General features: G+C 45.1%; 2 protein-coding genes and 1 non-coding gene across 3 annotated transcripts; 1 reads left to right on the top strand and 2 right to left on the bottom strand.

Moving 5' to 3' along the window:
• Nucleotides 1–3,287: 3,287 nt before the first annotated feature.
• Nucleotides 3,288–4,604, bottom strand: LOC119458409 (glutaredoxin-related protein 5, mitochondrial). The gene has a single exon (XM_037720247.2). The coding sequence runs from the start codon at nucleotides 4,368–4,370 to the stop codon at nucleotides 3,906–3,908; it is 465 nt and encodes a 154-aa protein (XP_037576175.1). The 5' UTR covers nucleotides 4,371–4,604; the 3' UTR covers nucleotides 3,288–3,905.
• Nucleotides 4,605–4,991: 387 nt separating this feature from the next.
• On the top strand, nucleotides 4,992–5,064 carry Trnar-ccu (transfer RNA arginine (anticodon CCU)). Its single transcript has one exon. It is a non-coding gene; the product is annotated as a tRNA-Arg (tRNA).
• A 762-nt stretch (nucleotides 5,065–5,826) lies between these two features.
• On the bottom strand, nucleotides 5,827–12,459 carry LOC119457458 (dnaJ-like protein 60). Its single transcript, XM_037719024.2, has 6 exons — nucleotides 12,261–12,459; nucleotides 12,072–12,165; nucleotides 11,580–11,755; nucleotides 10,550–10,738; nucleotides 6,898–6,987; nucleotides 5,827–5,979 (listed from the first exon to the last, which is right to left on the bottom strand). The coding sequence occupies exons 1-6, from the start codon at nucleotides 12,329–12,331 to the stop codon at nucleotides 5,889–5,891; spliced, it is 711 nt and encodes a 236-aa protein (XP_037574952.1). The 5' UTR covers nucleotides 12,332–12,459; the 3' UTR covers nucleotides 5,827–5,888.
• Between the last annotated feature and the right edge of the window lie 9,722 nt (nucleotides 12,460–22,181).

Raw genomic sequence — 22,181 nt, 5'->3', positions numbered from 1 at the left:
AGCATACTCCAAGATTATTTTTCCTTAGGTTTGATGGTTAACACAAAGCTGCCGTCCACATCCACGTTCCAAGAGTGGACGCGACCAGTTGAAGACCATCATCAGCGTAAGCGGATGCTAGATGCACGCCTTGCTTATACTTTGAAGAGGCGTACTTAATTCGTGACTCACGAGGTGACTCATCTTAAAGGTGCCAGGACTGCCTAGTCAGCCCTTGATGAACGTACTCACCAGAATTGCGGCGCAGCAACAGACAATGGACGGCAGAAGCGACACATACAGACGCACAACGAGACAAGAAAGACAGAACTTGTCTAGTTTTTTTCGCGCTGTTACTGCCGTAATGAAGCCATAGCAACAAACTCAAGTTCAAACCCTTTTGAGCCAGGGATGTTGAGAGGAAGCTTTAGCTCGGGACTAACTCCGATTTAGTTCCTTATTTAAATACTTGTAAAATGTATCAATGCTTTTCTTTGACAACACTGGACCGATTTGAATGAAATTGTTACATTTGATAGATTAAGGCTAGATTATAGCAGTTCTAGGCAGCAGAATTTTCATAATGGACCTGTAATTTCTTGCAAAAAAAAAAAAAGGTCGAATATCGGAAACTTGCGGAAAAATAGAAGCACCAAGTTTACAAATCCATAACTCTGCACCAATACCTAACACCTCACTTCTGTAAACTGCATATATGTGCAGTTTACAGAAGAGATGCGTAAACGTCTAATTAACAAGAAATCGCTAATTAATTTTTAAATAAATTACTTTATGGCACATATTGCACTTTGCGAGTTGTAGCAGGAGAGTTTGCAAGGGATATCCAATTGAAGCGAATACTGACGACGGTTTCGAGATATGCGCCGTCAAACTCACGGAAATATCCACTGTTGTTCCACTTACTTTTTAAAGAAAATGTTGTTTTATGCATCGAAGCACGAAAGCAACTGGGACGCCGATGTATTTTATCGCCAACTTTGGCAATTGTTATCCGGAAACTGGTGTCATCCTGAAAGTTCGTTCCAAGTGGATACGCCTTGCGAACTCACTGGCTACAATCCGTATATTGCAATATCTGTCGTAAAGTAATTAATTCTAAAATTAAGCCGTGGATTTTGCTTAAGTGTATGATTATGCATTTTGATTTCTCGTGCAAGTAATGTCTGCCTCTGAGTAATTTAGCTTAATGGCTAGAATTTTGCTAACTGCCACTGACGATTTTTAATATCTTGTACAATAATTAAAAAAAAAAAAAAAAACTAGGGGCAGCTTCACACTAGTGGTGCGCAGACTGGACAAACAGCGAAGCTGGCGACCACACCTAGCTTTTTCTCGGTTCGGCCAAGTTCTTGCGAGGTTATGCTTCGAGACCCGGCCATGTTTTCCGCAAGATCACCTCCGGAATCGTCGACAGCCCAAGGAGCAACGAACACTCGGTCATTAAAGTATCTGGACGCTCAAACGCTTTTGCTCGGTTTCGCGGGCTCGTAACTCGGGATTTTCTGCGAATCGCCGACGCCTACGGCGACTTGTGATGTGCCGTCGCGACGATGAATTTTTTTTCTATAAATTCTTGGACGTTTCAATACCATTATTTCTCAAGTTACGCCGCAGTGCATGTTTATCGGTTCTCTCAGCGAGCAATTTCCTTTCCCGCTGCTTCTTTTTTGACCACATAGGGTTCTTTAATTTCACATGTTCTTTTAATTACCATATTTTCAAAAGTTCACGATATTTTCTCATAAAATAACAAATACTAGCTTTTCCAGATTTTGTTTTTAATTATTTATACTAGATACTCCTTTAATATCTGATTTGTGTGGCCAATCCCTCTTGTGGGCTTGTGCCATGTTGAAAAGGACTCAACATCAACGATTACCGTGCACCCAATCGGTACAAGAGCGTTTTTCGATTCCGCCGCGGCCGGGAACAAACCCGCGACCTCGAGCTCAGCAGCGCCATAGCCACGGAGCTACCACGGCGGAGGGACTAAAGTTCTGACTGATTAGTTGATTAAATAAGTCCGAATCCTTAATTGACCTCGTCCTTTCCCGTTCCTGTAACTATCCGATTCTCGGCCAATCCTTCTTCAGATCAACAACTTTGAGATCGTGTGGTGTTCACGCTGGCTTCTGAGGTGCGACTGTGACGTAAGCGCTACGCTCACCTAAATTTAGACTTGTACGTAACGAATTACACGCAAATAATTGTAAGCAATTAAATTTGATTGTAGTTGTATAATTGATCGATTACTCATTTCAATCACTAACACTCACCGTTACTGGCTGCTTTGTTGACGAGATGAGCTGTAACAGGCGACACAACTTTGAGCACTTAATACTAGCGCGAACTAGATAACAGAACGCCCGTGGTCTAGACCACATACTCTATGGTCTAGCCTGCACGCAGCTGCCTTGTGCATATATTCACACATGCAGACCCAGGCGCTCAATATTTGTTTCCTGCACGTTTGCCGTGGAGGAGGAAAAAAGTTGTCACAGTTTCACCCGAAAGGCGAAGCATCAATTGCGATAGCAAATTAGTAGAGAGCTATACGGAGTAAGGATAGTAGTTTTATCAGCTGTACAAACTTGGACATGTAGCAGCACCGGCAACACGCAGAACTGTTGTCGACGCCGTCGGCGTTTTGCCCGTGTTCGCATCAAACGCGCGCGGCGTTGGTGACTGTTGCCGGTGCCTCTGCGGGTGGCTGGGAGGTTTTCGACGAGATCAGAACGGGACACTCGTCGAGCCGTCGAGCAGCGTCGGAAGTCCTTACCGCCTTCTCGCCTCATAACGTTTTTATATAAATAGGCATTTGGCTACTTTGGCGCTTATGTTGGAGAATCACTAATATAAACACGTGTTATCATCTGCTCGAAATCTTATGACATGTATATACCACAAATAGCTGCTTTAATATACATTCAAGTGCGCAATACATTTGTACCATAATTTGTGCACTGCTGAACAGAGAGAGGGAAAATAAAATGAAGTTCCAGCATTGTTGATCTGATAAGAGGGAGAAAGAGAGCTTATTGTGTGCTTGACCCACGTTGGCTAACGGAGGATGAAACCATATGAGTGCTGGCAGCAACCTAGTGGAGCGGCGTGTTTTCCTACAAAAACAAGCTTGATGTCAGCCAAGTAACGTTGGTGCTTAATATAGACACGCGGGAGCGTGCACGCGCCAATGTTACAGCGGCAGTTCGTAATTTAGGGGCGGAAGAAACCAGAAGACTGATAAGCAAAGCTCGCAAGACAGGGCGTAGCGCTCAGACACGAGGCAGGTGGAAAGAATAAATTTATTGCATAGCTCAAATCAGGCGTTTCAACAGCCGGTAAATCACAAAACTTGTGCGCTTGCAACCAGTTGCTTCGACGAAAAATAAAAACTAGGAAACAGACTGGCTGTTACTCTACGCCAAATATCCACACGAGAAACGCAATGTACACAGAAGCAGTGACAACAGAACGCAGGAGGGCAGAGGAGGAAAGTGGAAAAAAAAAAAAAAAAAAAAAATGCCGGACCGCCGCCATCACCGCGCAACCGGCAGTCACGTAGCCTCGTAAGAGGTATCAACCGTCGTCTCAGGCGGTCGATGCTCGATTCGCGCCACAACCGACTGTCTTTCGCTGGTCTTAGCGCAGAAAGTCTTTTGTTCGCAAGACTATGCAGGAAACATCGCAGGAAACTCTTCGCTTTGGTTAACGGGATGCGCGGCTCCTCAGCATCTGCCAACCTGAGCACACACACAGAAAAAAATTTCACTTCATCCTGGCAGACCGCAGGACGGTGCACGAGTTTTCTGATAAGGCGATATCTAGAGTGTTCACTGCCGAACCCGTGTACACGAAACGTCGCCGAAAGGGTCTCCCACTAGTCTACCAAACACACTGTCGCGTTACTGTTTCTCCTGCTTATCGCCGGCTGCTTCGTCAGCCGATGACACGGAGTCGATGAGGAGCGACTTGATGCCCACTTTGGCAAGTTCGCCGACCAGCTCGCCGCTCTGGTGCATCTGCAGCAGGATGTCGCAGCCGCCCACGAACTGACCGTTGATGTACACCTGCGGTATCGTGGGCCAGTTGCTGAAGTCCTTGATCCCCTGGCGTAGCGCCTCGTCTTGGAGCACGTCGTGGGAGCTGTAGTCGACGCCGTGCATGCGAAGCACTTGAACCACGGCGTTGCTGAAGCCGCATCGAGGCTGTTCGGGGACGCCTTTAATGAAAACGACGACCTTGTCCTGATTGACGAGCTTGGAGATCTTGTCGGCGATCGGCGCGATGCAGAGTAGACGCACGGGCGACCGAAGTACTGCGGCCGTAGTCGTCGCTAGGCCTAAGCGACCGGCGAAGGAGAACGCCATGGCTAGCGTTGTTCGACGTTGACGCTCTTGTCCTCTAGTATATAGCTGTAGCGGTCCTCGGTCCTATCTTTGTGACGGTACGCCTGAACTGGAAGCTTCCGTTAAGAAATAGCGTGCAAATACTATCGCTTAGTGCACCGGCATAATCGCCCCCTGCTTCACCTTCGGAGGACGCGCGGGACGCTACGAAAACAGAAGCACGCCGACTAAACGCTACCGCCAACCGCCACTATTGTTCACCGCAGTGTTCTCAGTGTTACGAACACAATTGCTACTTTCGGTCAAATTAAATAAGCATTTAATAGCAAATGTTAAACACAACAAAATACAAGAACCAGCTAAAAATATCTTGAACTTATCGATAAATAGTGTTAATTGCTACACTTGTATGTAATTAGCTTAATATCAATATTTTATTTGACAACGTGTTTCCTGCATATGTGCTCGTAAGGTTAGTGCAGAATATTGTGAGCAAATTTGTGCCGGATCAGTACTAATGATGCGCGGAATACCGACAGTACTCATCACTCATCTCTTACTATTTATGGATATTCGAAAAAGAAATGCTGCTGAATTTACAAACTGGTTTAAGAGGCAATGTTGCGACCCTCCCGCCACCTCGCCCTCGTGGCCTAACGGATAAGGCATCGGTCTCCTAAACCGGGGATTGCGGGTTCGAGTCCCGCCGAGGGTATTTTTTTTTTTTTTAACGCGATACTGTTTAGGGCCCCGTGTCGCAGTAAATCCGGCGTCGGCATTGGCGCCCGCGGCCGAGAAAGTCATCCTCAACCACGCAGGCCCTCCAAATATATTTTACCACTAAAGTTGCTCACACTTTGTCTTGCATCCTTTGCAAAGTTATTCCTCGGAAGTTTGAGAGTGACAGCCCACAAACAATTGTCATGAAACAAAACACCGACAGCGCATGTCTTTTATGCTAAATCTTCTCAGGCTGAAATATTAAAGGTGCAAACAATCAAAGAAGGCCGGCCCACGAAAGAGGCCGTGTTTCTACCAGAAAGCGCGCCTTCGTGCATAGCGTTCATCACCAGCGTTTCCCGGTAAACATTACGGTTACATAATCTGCAGTTGCTGGGAAGTGTGAGAAACAGTCAAGGTTCTTTGAATGCTATCGTGTTCCACTCTTGAAGGCGAAGCTTAAGCGTCCTCCAAATTTTTTTGTAATTTCACGCTTGTTTGTTTCCAGTTTACAAAGCAATAACATATTGCTTAAATCGCATGTTTTCAGAGTGTATTTCTTAGCATGAGCTAGGAATTAGGCAAGATTGCATATGGTGGCCATGAGCAGAGTGCAAATTTTGTGCCTAGCTGGCACATGAACATTCACAACTTTGTTTTACTGAATACTACTCAATTTGAAAAAGCAATAATGGCGTGCACTGCACACAATATATGCATGAAAGCGTGCAGTACGTACGCATATATAATGCAGGGCAATGGGACATCTATATTTTATTAGGATTGTTCCTAAATCAACAGTACTAAGGCTCAGTCTTCTCAGTCTTCACTGCTTTTATCACCCTCGTCCTCGTTTGTCTCCCGTTTGAATCCGAGTAGCCGTTCCATCTGGCCTTCCATGCCATACTTTCTGCAGAACACATGAAGAAATATGTGTAAGCAGCATGAAGTGTTTAAAGCATTTAAAATATAAGCTGTGACAGAGGCTAAATCTGACTTCATGGATGAGTCCACCTCACAAGTTTTGACGAACCAGTCTTTCATCCAAACTTGGTAGTGGGCTCAGCCATGAAGATATAGGACATTTAAAAAAAAAATGTTTTTTTGCCAAGTGGGCCAATCAATATCAGCTAACAATGCATGTGCTTCGTGGATGTAGGCCTGATGACAAGGTATTGTGGAGGGCTCAGTGGTCACTTTCCCAACAATGCTTTTCTGAAAATAGTGACAGTCAGGTTTGTTGATGAATCCTCCTACATGGAAAAAAGCTTGTTTTTGTGAGATAGTTAAAAGATATGGTAGCAGAGACCAAGAGAATACATGCTAGGGACAAGGAGATTGGGAAGTTTCAATAAAACCTAAGCAGATTTGAGGTGGTGAAAATATGTTTACAAGGAAAGAAGCCTAGCTTGGGTCAAACAGTAAAAGTGATGAATCTCTGTCTTGAGCTATTACTCCCCTGTTATTATTAGAATGAGCCACCACAATACAGTATGCTACTAGCAGACATAAGCATGCTATGGTCGGTAGCTCGTCTGTGGGGAAAAGCTTTTTAACAAAATTTTGGGAGCACAAGATGGCCCCTTGAGCAACCCCCTGTCCTCCCAACTTGACCTGGCTCATTCATGATTATGTTGAACTGAGTTTTGCAACATAATCACGAATTTGCACCAACTAGCCCTTTTCATGGCTTGACCTGGTTCCCTGCAGTTCTTTATGCCACTGAGCTAGTCAATGGGAGAAAACGTGTTAAATGGAGTGGTTTGACCTACTAGGGTGTAGATAAAACCATTGTGTACTGAGGGTGCACTATGAAGTGGGATATCACCTGAAGTCACTCTTAGATTGATGATACTGTTCCCAGTTCTTTCTGTTGATCTCTTGCATCTTCCTCTTCATTTCGTTGGAGCTTCCATATCTGTAGACGAGTGAACAATATTTGCTCAATTTGCATTTGCATGCCCGCTGTTAAATAGCTGGAATCTTTCTGACACAGTCAGTGTGTCAAGCAGCAGATTGAATGTGTTCTTTTACTTCAGAGACAGCAGAGTATGCAGGTGAAATCTCTTTTGGTTCTGATTCAAAAAATAACCACACAAGAATGATGTAAAGTCTACAGATAACATAAATGCTCCCCATTAAGTATCTGGAAAACAGAGAGATAAGGATAAATGAAAGGCAGGGAGATTAACTAGGATTGAGCTCAGTTGGCTACAAGTAATGCTGAGACAGTGAGCTCCCAGGTCACTATATTTCTCCTTTGCCGAAAATGTCACCAGAGGCATCATTCTGTAATTACTTTTTCCAAGAGTAATTAGAGAATAGAACACACTTGCTGATTCTTTGCCTAGCCTTCCTTCTAAAGCTTAGTACATCCCCAAAAGGCAGTGTTCTGATTTAATTATCCTGTTACCTTACACAGTGCTTGCTTGCGATGATTGTTTTCTTTTGCATCTATGTATTTACTTTGTAATAAGTGTAACATAACAAAGGCAACCTTTTTGTTAGCTGCTATAAAAGGGTGTATATGAATTATCGCTGACAGTTCCTATGACCTGTATTTCCACTCCTGTAGTGTCCCCTTTATTGTGGCTAACAGTATAAATAAAGAAAAACGATCAAAAATAAATAAACTGGGTGTATGCTGACACTGTCAACCTTGCCTCATGCATGTTGTGGTGTGGCTGACTCAACAACCATGGCTGTCCCCTGCACCTCAGCTCTCTGCTATGTCCCAGATGTGTTGGCCATTCTCCAGCCCACGATATGAAAGAACTTCCTGGCTCTGCCACCGATAGCCAGTGAACTTTTTAAAGCATGTTTGGATTAAAAACACTGTAGCATGAAGCTGCTGCAAGTTTTCCAGTGCATGGGAAAGCCTGTTGTTAAATTCTACCAAGGGAGTAATCACATTGTAGAATTTCAACATAGATCAGTTCCTCTGCTCCTGTCTTATGCAGCCACTGCCAAATAAATATTATCGCTTTATACAACAACATATGAAACAACAGTGAAATTGGCTTCCATGTGGTTTCATTACTTCTACAATGAAAGGTCATATTAGTATGCCGTGAGGCCTCTACTCACATCATTAAGGCCAGCTGCAATGAAATTTTGGACTGCATAAAAAGCCTAGTTTTATATACCTTAGATGTGGAGCAACTCCAGGCAACAAGTGAAAGCATCACGAAAAGTTTGCAAGAACAGACATTGCTCCTACTGAAACTGCAAAACATTCTATCAATACTGTTTGCAGGAAATTATGCAGAACGTTGACAACCAGTCTAGCTCCTCACTATCAACTCCAAGATTTGGTGGTGCCTACATCATGTTCATAATTCCAGAGGCAATGGTCTACAATTTGTGCCATATCTGCTAACCACCAGGATCAGACGTTGCCTGCTTAGGTGCCATTAGAAAGATGTTAATAAGAAAATGAAACAATAACCAGTCCTGCAGTTGGCGGAGATTGCTTCAATAGTATACGCAGCTCATTCCTAACCAATGTAGCCAAAGCAAAATTTTATTGCAGCTGGCCTTTAAAGCAGATGAAACTTTTATTCTTAACAAAACTTAAGCAGCTTGTGGCAACAGAACGAGCATGATATACGAGCAAGAGCACCTCTATCACAGTGCAGATAAAATCTATGTGTGCAAATGCTCAACAGTTATTAAACGGATGCAAAACAACAACCTTTATTTTCAAAAACATTAACTCGCGCCACCTTGCCTTAGGAAGAGCACTAGAAAGTTACCATTTTGAGTTGTTTGTTCCTCTAGAATACAATTCCATCCTTTACTTACAGACATTTGTCTATACCCGAGTAGGCACTGTCAAAATCCATGATGTTACAGCAAGCTTGTGCAGAAACTTCAGGGCAGTGGCACCACTTGTCTTTCGAATTTGTGACTTTTCTGGCTTACCAAGCTTGCTCTCAGATAAGAGTAGCTGTTTCGCGATTTCAGAAGTGTGATTACTAATATAACTTAATAGTCCCCATTAGCGCCCTTTCAAGTCTCGCATTACACAAGGAACTCCCACAGCCTGTGGTTGCAAGGGCGACCTCGTATAAATAAAAACATTTGGTCAGCTTGCCTGAACCGATATCTGCCGAGAGAGCGCAACCTGCCACAGCATGCGACAGGTTGGTGCTGCATTCCCTTGTGCAGGTGCCATTAGTTTTAAAGCAAAGCTTTTTTTTTCCTTGTCCCCCTACTTTGCAGGTGCTGCTGTCTTGCTGAGTAGACAACAATCGGGCCTACTGGGTATGTGCCTGAATAGACAATGGGCTACTGGTTATGTACAAGTGGGAATGTGCCACTGTGACACAAGGTGTACAGAAGCCTTAAATGTATTAAGACATGTGTCACACTTCTATGTGCACACACCTCTCAACATTCATACCTCGACTAGCATCACACATTTCCTTCGTCCTTGCGGCAGATAACAACTACAGGCTGTGCTAATACGCTAGTTTCAGCCTCACTAACTCAAACAAGCTTCGCATCATTTATATTCCAAAACAGTGTTGGATCGGACCGTTTCTTGTCCTTCCTTTCTTTTCTGCCACAATATGTGACCCATCAGTTGATGGTTTCTACATTGTCCTTTTTGTTTCGCCTGTGTCTGTGTTTTGTAGAACCATGAAAATTTACACCGGCTTACTCAGCATTAAATGATTGGTTTGAAAATTGAGCTGTTAGAGCAACATTATACCCGTGCCACACGGGCACAGAAAATGGCATTTAGTAGTTAAGGCATTAAGTTCCTGAATGACGTTTTTTTCAGCAGAGCTGCCACACGTCCAAATTTAATGACATTTGACCCGATGATGTCGATAATAGTGTCTTCTCAAGTGAGCAATTTTAAGGTAATAATTAAAAGATAAACATGAATTTACAAGTATCACCTACCTTCAAGGCTAGCGAAATGTCGAAATAAGCATACTATGGTGCCGCTAGCTTTAGTTCGTTGCTGTCTTTTACAACATTCCAACTGACCAGAGCAACCCAGGCAATTGCAAGTCAAATCCGATGCCCAAAATCAAAATGCCGCTTGGCCCGTCGCAGCTCCAACGCTGACCCGAGGAAGTTCACCAAGTACAACTCCTTGCAGGATCGTTGTGGTTGAAAGTTAGTATAAATTTTTTTTTTAATTGTAGAGATTGGTTCAAATAGTTCAATTATACTGCATTGAGCAAGGTATGGCGTCGAGAGTACGCATTTGTCAGTCGAACGAGTCCTGGCGAATGCCTTTGGTGACGAATGGCATTATGGCAAATGCCATTTAATTTGCACGTGTGGCACCACGCAAATGACATTAAATCTTAAGGCATTAGGAAGTTAATGCCATTTTCTGTGCCCGTGTGGCACGGGTAACAGAAACACACTCTTACAGACAAGTAAAAATGAAAATTGAGAAAACCTGAATGGGAGAAAATGAAAAAAATAATTAATTAAACTCCAATAAATGTTCTTACCTGAATGCTACATAATGGAGGCAAGAACCACAAACGATCAAGAAAAGGCACCCCGTAACAATATAGAACTTGGCATTTTGGTGCTGTCTCCTCTTTTCTCTGTACAGATTAGCATAGTCCTCATATCTTGGAGTCTCATTTTCATCGTGGTCATCAGGACCCTTCCTGTGCATGAACGGTTCTTCATAGCTGAAATAAAAAGCAAGCCATGTTTGCTCGACAACACTCGTTTATGTATTAGTCAGTTTACATTCACAGTTATTAAGGTGGTCCAGTGCAAACAAGTGTAAACGTGAGAATGGCAAAGAGCATTGCCTTCATTTTAATCCTGTCCATTATTCTTTCAAATACCTGTCTTGTTTAAGCTACATTGTTTCACCATGTGCATGCTGAGCTTGCCCATAAAGATGTACACAGACGCTTTCACAACTCTTTAAACAGATATCCTATCAAACAAAGCAGAGGGTAACTGCAGTAACTGTTTAAAATTGTTGTTTTAAGCTGTTGTAGAGAAATATTTTATAGGTCTGGAGAACATTCGTTGGGAAGAATTTCCTTCAAATTGTGCCTATAGTCTCCTTACCATTGTTCCATACAGAACAGTGCACCTTGTTATATAGGGCAGGAAATGAAGTCACTATTTTTAAACCAGTGAGTTAATGAAGCAACAGGGCCAAGGCATGCAGCAACATATAACTCACTGGTTTAAAAATAATGACTTCATATATAACCATGAATGCTAATTTCTGTGCATGCAAGAAAAAAAAGAAAAAAAGAAAAAGAAAAGCCATATGATATAAAATTCATTCAAGTTAAATAGATGCTGACCATCTTGATGAATTTGGCGCAAGCCAGCCCTGTGTCAAATAATGCAAGAAATTTAAGGAACTTATAGCCATATGCCAGTTCAACTATTTATTCGGTAATTTCCACCTATGCGTATGTCGATTGCGAATATATAGTTGGGACAGAGAACATATGAAGTTTACTGTGTGTATAGGACACAATGGTGAAATCTAAGACAGTTTACCGTGTGTACGGCCTCCACACTGTACGTTGGACGTTGTGAAGCTCTGGATGCAGTAGAGCGTCATCGTAGTGCTTACGATCAAGAGGCTTGCTAAGGATCGTGTAGGCTTGATTGAGCTCAGTGAACTTGCTGTGGTCTCTTATTGTTGTGGCAGCGCCTTTGACGTCAGGGTGGAGCTATAAAAACAAGAAAGATAAAGGTACGTGTAAGCGAAAGTAAGTACTTTTGCATTCACAAGTGTCGCTCGAAGATTGGAACGTTATGCTGCTTAGGCAGATATTACGAGCCCGTTTACAATATGAACAGTTTCAACGCGCTGGTGGGGAACCGTTGGGGAACCGTTCCAATGGGGAACCGTTCTGCAATTTAATTTGACCTGTATGTCCCCGTCGAATACATTTGAGATCCATCGGTTGGCCACGCGCATGCGCGACCGGCAGGTTCAGACACGCCACTTTCATGAGCAAAACAGCTGATTGAGTTGGCGCATACCTGTTTGCACAACTTGACATAGGCGTCCCTGATCTCCTTCTGTGTGCAGTCATTCTTCACCCCCAACACTTCGTAGTAGGTCTTGCCGAGGTGCCTTAAACAGAAAAGATGTCAACCGTTTCAAGAGTACAGTTACGACAGCGCGCAGAACTGTGGGCCACCGTGCTCTGGGTGAACAAATTGTCTCACCTCACTGAATGCCATGCAATTCTGCGACTTGATTTTATACTAAAGTTTAGCTTGACAGCGTGTAGCAACATTGAAGATTGAAAGCATGACTGCTTGAGCACTATGTAGCACACAGCAATTACAGCATCGGCACCGTAAACACCCGTGCACAGCGTGATCAGAAACCTCAATCACATTCATTCAGGCAAAGTCGTACTTTCTATGAAACGAAATAGATGGCGCCACCAATTCACTGAGCATTCAATTGTTTTGGCGGTCGTTGGGATGGAGCGTGGGTCTTGGAAGCCACAGTTTGTCGTTCGTTTTAAAACATAAATAACACAAGATGGCGCCACAAATATCCTCCGAGGCGAGCTGGGGTGTTGCGGTCATTTTGGTAGACATTGGTTTGCTGCTGCCGCTTTGACACATCTCATGACGTTGTCACAGCATTGCGCAGAGTGTGTTGCATTGAAGAGGAGAGCACCGATCACCTATATATTGTTTCTTGCTGTACAGGTATCTCTCTTCAGCATGTAGAGGGCACTACCCTCCCGTAGGCACATGCATGTAGTTTTTATGGGCACTGGGGTTCGGCGTAAAGCCTCTGAAAAGGGAGGGGCTTTAGTTCGGCGACGCGGCCAGCGACACCGCCAGCGTAGTGTCGATAACCAAAAAGCCATGCCAGCGGTGTCTTATTTCTTATTACTATTTTTATTTGTTTAGACCACGTTTCGCGTGGCATTAACTATGCGTACTGTGCCTAACTTCATCTATTTGTTTACATATGTGCATATATTGTATTGCATCGGCTAGGACGCTGTACAGCTGTCCACCCGTTTCAAAGGGTAGAACCACATACTCGCATCGTCAGCATCATCATCATTCAGCACACATTGCCGTCTAATTTAAGCGAGCATGTGGGCTACACAATTCCAGCACTGTATTTGAAGCTTCACTGTAAGAACGTGTGAAAGAACAAATGTACATATGTGTGTTTGCCATTCAGAAGAGTGACTACTTCATAGCCATCAATACGATCATAGGCGTGTGACCCCCCCTCCTTTCCCGAGTCCATTTGTTTTTTTTGTTTTTTTTTCGCATGCTATCCACCCAAGGACACTTCGCGGATATTCGCAAAAAATAAAAGGGTACCATATATTTATTATTTATTCTATAATTGCTTATCACACTCCTACATTGTAATGCGCTAAGCGTGGCGTTCAACGTGCACTTGGCCACACCTTGCAACCTGCAACGATATGCACTCGTATGATACAAATTGGTAGACTAGATTCACTAGGAGTTGATTATCGCGCAGTCATACTAGTTTCGTAGGTTTCTACTCAGAAATACCCCTATATATATAAAAAATACCCCTAATATATTTAAAAAGTTACATCTTCGAGCTATAAATGGAAAACAACTTTCACAAGAATCTTACATTGTGCTTTCAAAGCAAGAGCTCGGGATGCTAGCAAACATGGATAGCCTGAGCAAAGCACTCACACGTCCTGGTCCTGATTGACCTATTTAAAGTAAGAGCATGCATTCTTTTACAAATTCTAAATGATCGAATCACAGAATTTCGTTGAGCAGGGCAGACAGCGTAATTCCCTGCTCAACAACGTTGGTCTGCTGACTGATGACGACAGCAGTTCACAGGACGGAAAACGCTGTTGCCAACAGTCGGCAGACCAAAATCGGTGCCGTGTCGGCGATGTGTAAATCAACCTTTAGTAAGCGAACGTTGACTGGAATTTATATTGCCCGTGAAAATATGAACCTTGTGTAATAGTGCAACGCTTTGCTATCGCTGTCAACAATTCGCCCTTTGGGCGAGGCCCTGCCAAGTGATGATGTAAACGTTGAGTTTCAAAGTTTCGTCATCCACATTAAAAATGCACCCAATGGAAGCATTCAAACTCTAAACGCAACACGATGTAGCAACATGCCGCGAATGACACAATATATATTCTTGTGTAATGTGAAAACGTGGGTTCGTATCCCACATGCGGCCAGTTGCTTTTAAATCCATTTTCATTTCTCTTTACGTATAATTTCTGTATTTCAGTAAAATAGCAATTCCTCATATGCTTTTATTGTCATTGCCGTGCTCACGTTGGTTTCGACGGGAATTCAGGGCGCAGGCTCCTTTCCCAAGCGTATCACCCCTGAAGGAAGCCGAACGCCAGGCCGGGGTACGCTTGTACCCTTTTGAACCAGTGGGTGCCCGGCGGCGGTGAGAATCGAACCCACAGCCTCCCGCAGCCGAGGCGGGCGTTCTACCACTAGGCATATGAGCATATGCCTAGTGATATTGTTGTCAGAGATTATTGTTGTCATTGTCTGTTGGCTTTATGTGGTTGTGACTTACGAGAGACGAGACCCTCGGTTCGCAAGATGGTCTTGTCGCACTCAAAAGAAAAGGCTATAGTATATACAATATCCGAGGACACCTATAAGCACTTCTTATAAGTTGTGAATGCGAAAGCATTAATGTCCCATTTAACGCCGCTGAGCGGTCCTTCGAGTTATGAACTCGTCGCGTGCAAGCGAGAGCGTTAAGGCGCTTTGCGCGTTTTGATTTGACCTTTCCGAGGCACAGTTAGAACGCAGCCAAGAACTTGCGTGGACAAGGAACGCGCGGATAACGCAGGCTTCCGAGAGCGAATGTGACGTGGCGTCGCGCACCCTCCTCTCCCCTCACGCAACACTTGGCGTGACGTGGCGTCGCAACCAACGGCAATGAAAGCTTAGGTGCCGTTTCGCTGATACAGACGCGAGGCTTTTTCGCTCAATGGGCCATTTGACGATTTCGCATCAATAAATGGAGAAAGGGCTGAGCGAACAATACTATCAAACCCGGTTAAAGTATGACGGGAATGTTCAATGTTGAGAAAATAGAAGATACTGTACCTCGCCATACAGGCTTATCACACGAAGCAAAAGTGATACAGCCCAGCAGTGGAAGATTGTAAGGGATACAACTGGATTAAACCGAGAAAATTAGCGAGTAACCTTTAATAGCGTATCCCGCGCAGCTGGCCAATGAATTTAACAACTTTTCATAAGTGTTGACGTAAACGTCACTAATGAATTTACATTATTACCACCTGCCGAGATTGTGCGCATGAATGGTGGTAAAACATGCCACTACGATTGAGGAGATTAAATGTGTTGTCGTTAAGATGCCTGGGAATAAATCAGCTGGCCATGACAATATATAGACAAGAGGTCCTAAGAAAAATTTTGATATTTGTGCACTCCTATCTTACCTGTTTAATAATTTCCTAGAGAATACAGTCGAACCCGGATATATCGAGTCCACATGTAACGAATTATTGTGTATATGGAACATCTGTAAGATCCTCTTGAAAATTTTTTATATTATATATCGAATTGCGTACAAGTCGAACGCGGATATATCAAATCTGAAGGAGATCACAAAAAAAAGTTCGACATATAGGCAATTCGATATATATAAAATAAAAATGTTATACTGAAATTTAAGGGGATTTTACGGATGTTTCATTTACACAATAATTCGGTATATGTGGGTTCAATATATCCGGGTTCGACTGTATAGCTGCCACTCAGATATACTCAAAAGGCCCTTAGAAATCGCCGGTGGTGCTCGTAAAGAAGAAGAATGGTATCTTGCGGTAATAGTTCCACTTTAGACATTAAAAAAAAAAAAGCCTACTGCGGAAATTAGAAGGCTACGGCTTTACTTATAATAGAATAAATTATTTTCCAGACAGGTACTTCTCCTATAACGCGTCGAAGAAGACGGCCGAAATTGTTCCTGGCACTTAGCGAGGATAGCGAGCTTGGCACAGCGCCAGAAGCGCTGTATACGCCGACGCGCCCGCGGTGCTGAGTCACGCGTATCTCCGATAGCAACAGCATCTACTCGGCGAGGCAGGCGAGGACAGCAACGACGACGATGACCGCGCACCACGACGACACGCCAAATCGCAGTGAGGTAGGAGAAAAAAAGAAAATTAACGCATATCTGCTCTCCTGTGATTTGCATGTGCTGTCGTTTCATAGTGTCGTTTGCTCTTACTGGTGCCAATGACGGTGTTAGCGGACCGCTGCCGCTTACCGCTAGCAGCTAGCTGCCTGCAGTGACACGCCAGCCTTCGCGCGTGTTTTATTATAATCAATGGTTCCCTCGCCAAAAGAGTGCGAGGCATGCATGCATTACCTGTGCCGCCTAAAGTCTGGCAGGTGTCTGGGCAGAACAAGCAATGGTAAGAAGCAGCGTTAATAAAAAAACTGGACTAGATACAGAAAAATCACCGCCCAAACACTCCGTACTGATGGTTAACCAGTGAAGCTGAAGCGTGTGGCCCCGGTGTTTAGCTCTGGGTTAATCGCGACGGTTCATTAAAGTCTTTCTCAATTATTGGTTACGTCTTTGTGTTTCGCAGTCCGCCGTTGTCGCCCATTGCGGCTTGCGATTCTTCGAAATTAAATTAAATGTATTGGTGGTTTCTACCGGCATCGCTGACGTTGGAGGTAAGGTACGGCTTTGGAGTTCCAGGTTGGGAGACTGGGAGACTACCCGACACCTTTCCACTAAACTATAAGGGGGTTTATTTACGAACACCTAGGGCTACGCAGCAACCTTGGCCCAAACGCGTCGGTCTCTGTCTCGCGCTCTCCGGGCGGCCGGACTTCGTCTTCTCTCAACAGTTCCGGACTCTCTTCCCCACTACAGCTTCTAAATTAAATCTGTCCGTCACGTAAGACAATGAATGGCTCATACCCCCGCAAACGCGGCCTCCCCATAACGACGACAGGAGAGAAGTGAAATTCTACGCTGGAATGATGAGCGGCAACGGAGCCAGCTGTGGAAGAAGACGACGCTCGATTCATTGCTGATGATGATAGTTTCTGCGTACAGGCGACGGACCGACGAATCGGCTAGCCATATACAGCTTCGCTGTAAAAGAATGCTTGGCTTTGAAAAGGCGTTCCTCTGTTGTGTCTCGTCAGCACGTGTCCCACCAGCTTCTTTTGCAAACCCTGCGCGCGCGTGTTACGCGCCGTCCGCTGAAGGATTTTCCTCTCGCGGTTCCGCGCCGCCGGCAAAATAAACGTGCCTGGCGGTCCTAGCGGCGCGTTAAAAACGCGTTTCTCGCATTCCGCCTGCTCAACCCTACCTACCTCGGCTCTTTTTACTTTATTCTCTGTTATTTTTTATTCATTTACGTTTCCTTTCTTTTATTATTTTTCGTCACTCTTGATCCTTTCACCCATCGCCTGCAGCAGACGGTTGTTGGATCGCCAACGGGGGCAGCAGACTAGAGAGGGAGAGAGAGAAACGGAGAAGTATTTTCAAGTTGTCGACCGGGGTCTCTCCTGCTCTCCCCCCACAGCTGCGTGGACACGATAAGCCTCGGCTCGAGGACGAGCCGCGCGCGCATGCGCAGACACACGTTTTTCGCCGTGGGACACCGCCTCATCGTGGAGGGGAAGGGCTTAACTTTGAGCACGCAGTCACGGCGCAAACCCTCGTCGAGGTGGTCTGCGTGGCGTGTGGACTCTTCCTTTGGCGGCGTCCTCCCCCGGGGCTTGCCTAAATGTTAAAGGGACACTAAACGGCAACGCTAAATCATTTTTGACTGGTAAAGCTCAAAGCTCATTTTCATTCGTGTTGTATAAGAAAGGCTGATAATTGCTAAGGAAATTAGAGGCAAGGCTTATCTTTCTTGAATTTTGCGCCTAAGTCTCAGCGCCGTTATACGTCAATCCAATTTTATTAGCCCTCATTTGAATTACAAGGAGTGTTCAGAACCTTGGCTGGACCCATGGACCACAACCCTTTGTACCGGGTCCAACAACAAAATGGAGACTCAAAGTAAAGCATATGTAGCAGCAGCATATCAATGTATATAATTCTATTTCTCTGTATTTCCGTAACCAGGCAACAGGAATAGGTGTTTAATATTTTGTTCAAGCCGTGTTCATTGTAAATCCAGGTGATGCTGCGAATTTCAACTTGCATTCTCGCATTTGCTCCACAACTTTCTAGGTTGACTTCCTCTACGTTGACTTCCTGTAGCTCCAACTTCCTATATCAAAACTCCCTAGGTTGACCCTGCGATTTCTTTGGAATGCAGGGTATCTATTCTTTATCGATAAACAGTCGACTAGACAGGACTCTCAAAATCTGTGACGTCACGCCGAGCTGGTGTGGGATCTTCAGCTGAGGCCTTGCTCACTTCCCGAAACAACAGTCTCGGGCAACCACATCGGCTTCGCCGTTTACAATGCCGGCGCTTCTTGTGACGCACGACTTGATATTTGTATCGCGCGCATCAAGAAATCGAAGCGGCCGGCAGAATGAGAAAATTTCGGTGTGTGCCCTGAAGAGCGGGGGAGAGAAAGAGAGATTTATTAAAAGATAAATCTGAAAGGTTGGCCTGAACTAAACTGTGTTCTAGCCTGTCAGTGAGCGTTGGGGTAAGGGGGAACACAAGCAGAGTCAAATCGTATACGTTATAGTAACGAGAAGGAGAGAAAAACAGATGCCCATGAATTAAAAAGAAAAGAAAGCGCTCAGACGGATAACACTTATTACATTCGCATCATATCCAATTCACTTGCTCTCACGAAAGCCACAGCTCGTGTACTTAGATTTAGATGCATGGTAAAGAACACCAGGTGGAAAAATTAATCCGGTAAGAATAAATCACCCCCCCCCCCCCCCCCCCCATACACTCACGCGCGCACACACACACACTACGGCCTGCCTCAGGATCGGATAGTGGCTTTGGCACATGAAACCATAGAACTTAATTGTCACGCCCTGGAACGCAGTGTATTTTGACCATGGACCCAAAAGAAGGCTTTCAGAGAGTTGCCGGGTGCCAATGCGTGCCAAAGATACAGCAAATCGTTTCTTTCTCTCGCAAGTACAGCAACCTAGCATTACATCTCGCGCTATCTGGCACGGCGCAGTTTTCACATTCCGGCCTGTCAGCACGTCCAAAAAGATGAGCTTTACGAGCTGTGCACCATGCACCAAACACACGCAAGCTTCCATCGCTCGTCGAGCAGCGGATCCTGAGCTTCGGCAACGTGAAGCAGCGTCGGTTCGAGAACGTCGAGCAGCAGAACCTGAGGTTCGGGACCGTGAAGTTCAACGTAAACGTACGAAGCGAGCGGTGGAACCCGAAGTTCGAGAACGGGAAGCCGCGTGTAAACGTCAACAACGAGAGGCTGCTCCCGATGCTGCTCGCGACGCGTGAACGCCGTTATAACGACCGCGATGCTCCGCATCAGCCCATGATTCCCCTCGGGAAGATGGTGTAATTTTTTGCTGATGATGTATTTCAGTTCTTTAGATCCATGTGGCACACTATTGTGAAACGAAGTGTGCAATTGGCCACAAAAGCTTACGGAAGAGGGGGTTCGCGAAAACGAATTCCAACGGAGATTGAACGCAGCCTGAATGTGTAGTAGTTGCTGCCACCTACGCAGTGATCTATTAAATTAGAATCACAGCGGCTGATTCGGATCAGAAAGTGACATTTATCGTGAAAACCGAGTCCTGTGAACCTTTGGGGCCGACTGTACGTTCTCCTAAATCGTTCTGTTTTCTGAAAGCGCACGCGCGCAGGCGCAAACGATAACATGCATGCAGCAACGTGCGAAAGGATAGGAAGCAAGCGTATTATCGCATGGGTACAAGGACACTAACCTATATCGCAGCAAGGCCCCAAAGGAAAGCTTTACCTTCTTTTGTTTGCCGGCGACTCCGATATACGAACTTGCGTCGAGGTCCGCCCTGCATACAACGCTTGTTCTCTGTCCTTCGTCATTAATCGTGTACAGTGCATTTTCGTTCGTCATGCTCGTTGTTGATGTACTCGCGCTCATACCTTGCTTTTGGCCAAATGTATACGGAAGAGGAAAAAAAGAGAGGGACGTAAGAATTACGGGTATTAGAGTGCCTGACCGAAGTCACTCACGCTTACATCACGAATAACTTTTCCTGCATGGTTGCATCCGGAATGGTATAGCCGTGCTGCACGAGAGTCTGTTTTTGACAGTTTCCGACCTCCGTTACCGCATCTCGTTTTATTTTGCATGTCACATCTCGCCTATATGCGGATACTATACTGTGCGACGTTTGCTGTGCAAAGACGGATGTTCCTCGCGTGCCGAGTAAGTTTCATCAATCTGTTTTTGGCTTCCACCTTCTTTATATACTAACCTTTCATCTCGCGTGCCCAAACTATTTTTTGTTGTTGATCTCTCCGTCGCTTTCGTCGGCGCATTGCAGCACTCGCGCTTGGCTGCCGGCTGATCAAACTGTCGCCGGACGGGTACACGACGCGCGTTCGTGCTTCCTCGCGCAGTCTGGGCAACGTCGCCGCAGCTGCGCAGGTGCGCCTCAACTAAGGAAGCACCCCGTAACTTTGGAGCAGCGGGCATCGGCTACGTCGCCGCTGGACAGAGAGGGTGGCACGCGGGAACCGTAACAGAAAAGCAGAGAAAAGAAAGCCCCGTCACCTGCAACCCCCCAACGGGTCACGCTTGACCGATAGCTTTGTTCGTACGCCGAGGGGGGGACTTTGGCCGCCCTCCCGTCTCATCCGTGTTGGTGCGTGTTCCGTGGCAGAGGCCGTGCACGGGAGGCTCTGCGCCTGAGGGGTCGCGCAATGCTTTTAAACTGAACTTCATTTCCAAAGATTGCCAAGGTGAAATCCAAAGTTTGACGTGAGTCCGCGTGGCCGCGAAGTTACATGTTGTTCAATACATGTTGACGCGAAGTACAATAGAGCACCGACCCGAAACAGCAAATTTAATGGCGCTTCTGCTCCCTTCAGTATTTTGATCGACGGCAAACAACATTACCTTGGTTCTGTCCAGCTACGTGGAATTTGCATATTTCAAAGTCTTGGTCCATGATAAGTTGGGACACCCTTTGTATTTGTTTTAGTATTGAATCCGTCAGCATGCATTTTTGTCTTCTTTTTTTCTTTTGAGTAGTCTGCAGTCATTGCGCGCACATGGGATACACTGGTAAACGGTGTCCTTAATGGGGCGGTAATGAAGCTCCCGGCTTTTTACAGCTCAACCTCATCCACGTCAATAGGCAGGCTAATGAGACAGCGTGTATGTCAGGTATACATACTGGAATGCTGCTGTGTGGGGCACACGTCGGTGCACCTGAGCGCAATATTCGGTCTCTTGCAGCAAAGTTTCATCTGGGTGACCGATTGAACGACATGTTTGCAAGTATCCGTGACATGACGCGAGACATTAAAGGGCGCTCGCTGAGCGAGCGAAATAAAAACCGCCGACCTTTTTTATTCGTATTTAAAAAAAATGTTTTTATTTATATTTATTTTTAGGTACTATTTTTAGATATTTTAATTCTTTTATGCAATTTATAACGAACGAGCCGCAATAAATGCTTGAAAAATATCTCCAGTCGGCAGAGCACTACCTGCCCTCACGTATGGACCACGAATTTTCTATGGACCACGAATATCCGTGCTCATGCCTCAGGGACAAATCTTTTTAAGCATTCGTTTTTTCGATCTTAATGGGAAATCTGCCCCCGGTCCCGATAGGATAACAAATAAGATGCTCCGCAATTTGGATGATGACTCCATAGAGTATTTGACACAACAGATTAATGAGATGTGGAAGAGCGGTGACGTTCCTGGTCAATGGAAGACCGCTAACACCATTTTAATCCAAAAGCCGGGCAAGCCTCCTGGCCTCGAGAATCTACGACCGATCTCGCTCACATCGTGCGTGGGAAAGGTTGCTGAACATGCAATACTGAATCGATTATCTCGGTACCTGGAAGAGCACGAGGTTTACCCTCACACGATGATCGGCTTCAGACCTGGTTTATCTACGCAAGATGCCATGCTCCTACTCAAGAACCAAATAATCAGCCACAAGACT

Source organism: Dermacentor silvarum, chromosome 7 (assembly GCF_013339745.2).
Source record: "Dermacentor silvarum isolate Dsil-2018 chromosome 7, BIME_Dsil_1.4, whole genome shotgun sequence".
NCBI lineage: Eukaryota > Metazoa > Arthropoda > Arachnida > Ixodida > Ixodidae > Dermacentor > Dermacentor silvarum.
This window is presented reverse-complemented; position numbering and strand designations above follow the sequence as displayed.

Coding starts and splice junctions, on each gene's coding strand:
- LOC119458409 (XM_037720247.2), bottom strand. CDS start 4,370: ATGGCGTTCTCCTTCGCCGGTCGCTTAGGCCTAGCGACGACTACGGCC.
- LOC119457458 (XM_037719024.2), bottom strand. CDS start 12,331: ATGTTGCTACACGCTGTCAAGCTAAACTTTAGTATAAAATCAAGTCGC. Junction 11,756..12,071: donor ATGTCAAGTTGTGCAAACAG/GTATGCGCCAAC, acceptor TTGTTTTTATAG/CTCCACCCTGACGTCAAAGG. Junction 5,980..6,897: donor CAATCTAAGAGTGACTTCAG/GTGATATCCCAC, acceptor TGTGTTCTGCAG/AAAGTATGGCATGGAAGGCC.